The 6,461-nt window shown below is 40.9% G+C and overlaps 1 protein-coding gene across 1 annotated transcript; it reads right to left on the minus strand.

The window, feature by feature from the left end:
• Nucleotides 1–1,042: 1,042 nt before the first annotated feature.
• On the minus strand, nt 1,043–3,265 carry LOC124653412 (probable NAD(P)H dehydrogenase subunit CRR3, chloroplastic). Its single transcript, XM_047192475.1, has 2 exons — nt 2,917–3,265; nt 1,043–2,559 (listed from the first exon to the last, which is right to left on the minus strand). Exons 1-2 carry the CDS (start codon nt 3,248–3,250, stop codon nt 2,429–2,431), a joined length of 465 nt encoding a protein of 154 aa, XP_047048431.1. The 5' UTR covers nt 3,251–3,265; the 3' UTR covers nt 1,043–2,428.
• Between the last annotated feature and the right edge of the window lie 3,196 nt (nt 3,266–6,461).

Here is a 6,461-nt window from a genome sequence, read left to right on the forward strand (position 1 = left end):
TACGATCCTTCCTTCTCGACGCGAAAGTGGAACCTTCCGAACGTCATCTCCATGGGCTCCGCCAGATACGCATATGCATCCAAACGGGAGGGTGGGTGAGGAACAAAATCAACAAGACCGGCGATCGATCTGTTTACCTCGATCCATAGTGTTGCTCCCGGTTGACGATGTCGAAGATCTTGAACGTGCCATCGAGATCAGCTCCTTACGCCTCTAATTCCCACAGACGGCGCCAATTGACAAGGGATTAACTTATCAATGCCTACGGATTATAGGCTAGGGTTTAGTTAGAAGTAGAGGGCAAGTAGATCTCGAAGGTTTCAGCCGAAAAGTGCTCGACGATTATGAAAACTAGGGTTCGTGAACAATGATTCGATCCTCTCTTCGTCCCTCGACCCCCCCTTTATATAAGAGGTGGAGCCGAGGGTTTCGTTTTGTACAAGTTACAGAATCCGGGACGGTTTCTAACTCATCCCGCCAGATTACAAATAACATCTCCTATTACAACTCTATCTTTTCCTTAAATACATCTTGGGCTTCCGAATCTTCTTATTCTTCGGGTAGTGGGCCTTCAATAAACCCCGGGTACTATATTTGGCAGGCCCATTTGGGATGCCTATGTCATTCATGTAATGAAAAGGTAACCCTGAAGTTGGTCAAATTCTCTGCAGATCATGATGTGCTTCGGCAGTGACCGATGGTGCATCACTTATGGAATAAAAGAAGGTGTTCTTGGATCTCGACCTGTGCAGTTAAAGAGGAAACTGCAAACCTCACTTCATTATTGTTTCTTTGCAGCTCCCTGTGGCATCCATTTCACAGCTCAATGAGATATTAAATATTTACTCTACCAGGTATTCCGGTCTTTTCAGTAAGAAATAGAACTACAGTCACAATTTAAAGTTACACGGTTGCTAATGTTCTTCCAAGATAACAACAAAACTACTCCCTCTGTCCCAAAATATAATGGGATGGCGGGAGAAATTTTTTACAAAGAAAACATATCACACAAAATAAGCGAGTTTCTGTTCCTGATGTGAAGTACACAGAATATCTCTATCTTCAGAAATGAACAGCATGTCCCGAACAGCAACATGGAAGAATAAAACAACAAATGCTTATGCAATATCTATTCTTGTTCAATTGTAAACGTAGTAGATGGAAGTAGGCTCCAAGATTATCAGAAGAAATACAATGGCAGGGGTAGCTGCTTAACTATGAAAAGCTATGTGAACAACAATGCTAATGGTATGATTTGTTCATCAATGCCCTCTGGTTCACCCATCTATCCCAGTAGAGCTCCTTGACCATGAGACGTATCAATAACATAACATAGTTCACCTCGGCAAGGAATGGAACACTCTTCTTGGGGATATTTAATGAATTGACTTTCCTGTTCAACAATGTATTCTTTTCTACTCTTTTTCTCCTCAGCTGGTGCTTTCGTACGGAAGGATCTAAAGGCCAATGACAAACAGTATTACTTCAATGCTGCAGTTCAGAGACTAGGAGATACAAGAACATTGCAAGTGTTGTGGTTTTGCCTAGTGGTTAGTTAGCAATCTGTTAGAGCTCGAATGAAGCCAAAAGTTCATTTATGAATGTGTCATATAGGTTATAGGAACATAAGGTCAACAATTGCCAATTTACCATCGCTCAATGCTAAGGTACTTGTATTACGCAGAAATCATTAGCAGTGGAATTGGAAAGTCTAACTTGAGAGCTACTCCGGGAGATAGGTATTCGCTACTGCCACTAAGAGCTATTTGGCAAGATCATATACTTCAGCGTATGACCTGCAGTACTCAGTAAAGTAAGCATCTAAATTGTATTCTGTATCAATATGAGCACTAAGCTCATCTACTTATGTATTCAAATCAGTCCATGTCATGAGTTCATATCGCATGGACCAATTCATATTCTAGGGTACTAGGGTGAACCTAATAGTTCATCCTTAACTGAAACAGCTATAAGAATCACGAAAAATGATTCCAAAAGTAATCAACCAACTTTGTGTGACGTTCACAAAATCTGGAATGTGTACAGATTGTGTCCACAAAATTTAGAATGAGATCACATTTGTGCCTTATGAACCTACTTCCTGGTTCTAGTAAATAGGGTGTACCATAGATAAAATTAACAAGTTATTCTTATCATCTCCTAAATAAAACACATCACAAATATCATTTTTTGCTTATCTCAGGTGATGGAATAAAATATTTAAGCACATGTTACTCCAAGTTAAGAGGGCAAAGCAGAGAAGCAAGTATACAACTTATTCACATTTTTTTTTGAAGGGTAACTTATTCATATCTTACATAAGAAGTAACTCCACTAGTGTGAAACATATCTATCACAGTTTTTTCAAGTATCCACACCTCATATGGCTGGAAGAACAAAGTTAAGAAACAACCTAACACTTTACATTTTACATTAGTAGATTCTCCATATCCAGACCAGGAATATCAAACGGTAACTTTATAACTCCAAGGGCAATAAGCATGAGGAAGAACCACAGAGGAAAGATCTTCATACAAAGCACCAAGACAGACTTTTGCCCTGACAAGAAGAGGGGAAGAAAGTAGAGAAAACAATTTCAGCCCAAACTTCATACAGCCCATACCATGAGAAATCAGAAGTTCAGAACGACGCAATAAGGTAAGATTGCTTGTGAGGAATGTCCTAAATCTTATTCGCAATGTAATCTTCACTAAATAACTAGTGAGGCATGGTTCCTAGTAATTCAGACATCTTAGGCAGTTCATCATTCAGAATCAGAAAGTAAACTTTGTATTTTACAAAAAAAAAAATGGTAATTCGTAGTTGCAATGGACAACGTAGCGGGCACATAATAGTCATTTGAATACTGGTATATATTGTGTAAGATGACGAAAGGGGACAAGCGAGGCCAATCACCTTGCTGTGCACGCGCCTCTGTGTTGTCGACGACCCACTCGGCGGCCTCGCGGATTCGGCGCTCGGCGTCGCTCTCCGGCTGCCCGATCGGCGTGGAGGCGAGGATCTTCATGAAACCGGACTGCTTATCCTTCCCGGAGGCGGACGGGTCGTTGTCGGCGCCGATGGCGCGCCGCACCTCCGCGACGGACGGCTGGGTTGGAGCCGGCGTGGGAGTCTTCCTGGGAGGTGACCCTCTAACGCGGCGCCGGATACGGCGGACGGGGTCCCCGGAGGCGGAGGATGCGACGACGGCGAGGCGCGGGGCGCAGGCGAGGTGCCACGCCATCGCCATGGAGTGTGTGACTGTCGACCGTGTGGGGGCTTGAGTGGAGAGCAAGGGATAAAGCTAGCTCTGTGCAAATGACACGTGTGCCCGCAACCACGATTTCATGCGTCAAACACTTTCAGAAGTTTAAACAAAGAGTAAAATCTGTTTTAAACATTGAACTTATAGGAATGGTTGAAATTGAACCTTGAACTTCAAATCTCTGAAATCAGCACCCCCAAACTCCCACTTTCCGGTCATTACTTGCTAGACGTGTGTTCCTGTCGGGATTTGCTGATGTGGCAGTGCTAATCGATGGGATTGCTGACTTGACAAATCTGAATATGCCCTTTGTTCCCATCTGTTTAGAGTTGAATCGGGAGATCGAACAAATGATTTCAACAGATGATCTATTCCATCGATGATCAACGTATAAATACAAAGTGAGCGGACGCGAGTTAACGGACGCGTCTGATCATGGGGGTTGGGAGCGTGGAAACACGACGAAGAAACGCACCCGTCGGTTCTCAAAGAGCAACTGTATCCCTAATTACAAGCAGAGGATTAACCTCTTATTTATGTAGTAAATAAGTCCTAACACTTCTCCTAATCTTTGCTTGTCCTTGTGACCGATCATGGAAATAGCCTCTTCCAAAAACCCTGTGGGACAAATAGAAGAGAAAATACCATATACCATGAAAAACTCCTTCTGAAAACCCTGTGGGAAAATATGGAGAAATTAACATATGCCATCTACTAGCAAATGGAGGCGCGGCGGCACGCCGCGCTGGAGTCTGGTAATAGTGAGGTAAGTGGTATTTCTTATTGATGTTTTTCATCTTTCTGAAGTTGAAATGAGATGAAACGGAAGTCGATGTTTATTTGTTGGGAATCTCGGGTCGCGATAGTGGGCTGATCAGTAGTGTTAAACCACTGAATCGTAAATAGGCCAATACAGCTTCTTAACAAAATAAGCGCCTCTGTTTATTTTCGAAAGAATGGTAAAGTCTCCAACTTACAATGACACTCTTAGCATATTTGGTGTAGATACTAATAACAAAGCTGATTGATGACATGGGAGCAGTCTTAACTTTATTATAATTGCCTAATTCATAGCAGGTCAGGCACATTGTCAGTTAGTTAATATACTCTGTATCGCCTAAGGAAATGGCAAAGTATTTAACTAAAGTGATGGAGTTACATAAATAGTATAATAATAAGTAAACAAAAATGTGGAACTGAATTTTTAGTAGATGCATGACATGAAATCACCGGACTGCTCTTTAAACCGTATACAGAAAAATGTTTACTGTATTTTCTCTTTTCCTTTTGCAAACTACACGACATATTGTTGTGTCTATGGGCTGATGATCGGTAGCTGCCGGTTTTAGGCTGACTACAGGAGCAGGCTGCAGCTGGCAGTGGGGCGAAGGCGGTGCAGTCTGGAATTACTGTTTTGGATGTACATGCATGTGTTGAAAAGTGAGTTCGTTGTGTTTGAAAGCTAGCTCACGCGTCTGTGTGCATGCAGAGGAGCAGAAAAATAAGGAATAAATAAGTCTGATGCTGTTGTGCATTATAGCTGGCATGATTTTAATAGAAATACATCGCGCAGTGTTGCTGGTTTTTGTAGGGGAAGCTGTTCTTCATCTGTTCTTGCGTTAGGTAATCATGGCTGGTCGTGCTATCGAGTTTTTGGCGCTTCCTCCTTTTGTAGACGGTAGTATTCTTCAGTTTTGGGTGAGGGGAGGAGACATTTCTTTGGAGATTGCTGCTCGTGCTTTTTTGGAGTCTCACCTCAGTGATCGGCGGTTTTGTTGTAGTATAGGTGTAAAAAAAGATGACATGTGAAAATAAATACATTGGGGCGGGTTATGATGAGACATAGAGTATGTGTACAACAGTATGTTCGAAATGGAAGTGAGTAAGAGTGGAAACTGAAATTATTTTGGAACGAAGTTTTTTTTTATTTTTTGGCAATGGTCTTTGTTAGCACAGATAGTTTTAATTCTGGGAAGTTGAACGTGCATGATGGTATAAAAATAACTTCATTCGAATGATAGCGTATATTATGTGTTGGTTGATGTTCCTGCTTCAGATTGCTTGTGTAGTTGAATGCGAAGGATAGTCAAAGTAAGAAATAGTAGATGAGACAACATGTATTGAGCGAAAATAAAAGAAAATATAAGAATCAGGTGCAAGGAAAAAAATAGTTCAATGATTTGTGAAGTTTGTCTTTACAAAGCTAAAATATTAAGACATATACACTATTACGCAGACGTCGGAAATATTAATTATGTTTTATAGTGAGTAAATTAAATGTCAACTTTCAGAATATAAGGTACTGCCGGTTTCTACATTAATTCAAACAATTTTTTGCATTATGAGAAAACGGCAGGTTAAATTTTACTTTAGGACTAAGACGTATGGCTTTATGAGAAATGAGTAAGTTAAATTCCACTTTACGTTTGTGAAGAGATGGATTTTTTATTGTATGTAAGTTATATTATTAGAGTATAACATGTTGGATAATTAATTGGCTGAATTGTTGCAGATAAACATTAGGTAGCTATAACTGGTCAGACGGGTGCATTATGAATGAAATGAAATGAAACCTTTTTTAATGTATTATTTGGTGCTAGATAAGAAAATAGCATGTACAAGGAAGAAGAAATAATGGCAACTGCATGCGATAGGAAAGGTACACAGTTTATTTTATTCCGAGTAAAAAAGCTTGTGGAGAAAGATACATTGAGGGGTACTACAATGACATGTGCAACGAAGTTGCAGCATTATTTTGGAGAGGGAACTAAGTAAGCAGAAAATATAACTTATGCTGCGACGAAGTTGCTTCTATTCTTGGTCGATGGTCTTTGTTAGCACAGATACTTGTAGTTCTGGGCAGCGGAAGGACTCATCATGTGAAACTTGTGTTAAATCGGTGATGTGGTTTGGGATTACTTTGATTCGGATGGTAGCTGGTAACTAGGTATTAACTTGTCAATGCCTACAAGTAGTAGACTAGGGTTTCGTTGGATGTAGAGGGCAAGTAGATCTCGAAGGTTTCAACCGAAAAGTACTCGACGATGTAAAACTAGGGTTTGTGAGACAATGAATCGATGCTTTCTTTGTCCCTCGACTACCCCTTATATAGGAGGTGGAGCCGAGGGATTCGTGGTACACAGGTTTTACAGAGTCCGGGAGGTTTCTAACCCATCCCGCAAGATTACAAACGATG

This window comes from Lolium rigidum, chromosome 5 (genome assembly GCF_022539505.1).
Source record: "Lolium rigidum isolate FL_2022 chromosome 5, APGP_CSIRO_Lrig_0.1, whole genome shotgun sequence".
NCBI lineage: Eukaryota > Viridiplantae > Streptophyta > Magnoliopsida > Poales > Poaceae > Lolium > Lolium rigidum.

What these genes read in the sequence shown, in the direction of transcription:
- LOC124653412 (XM_047192475.1), bottom strand. Translation starts at nt 3,250, where the DNA reads ATGGCGATGGCGTGGCACCTCGCCTGCGCCCCGCGCCTCGCCGTCGTC. An exon ending in AGAGGCGCGTGCACAGCAAG is followed by an intron (nt 2,560 to 2,916) that starts GTGATTGGCCTC and finishes TCTTCTTGTCAG; the next exon opens with GGCAAAAGTCTGTCTTGGTG.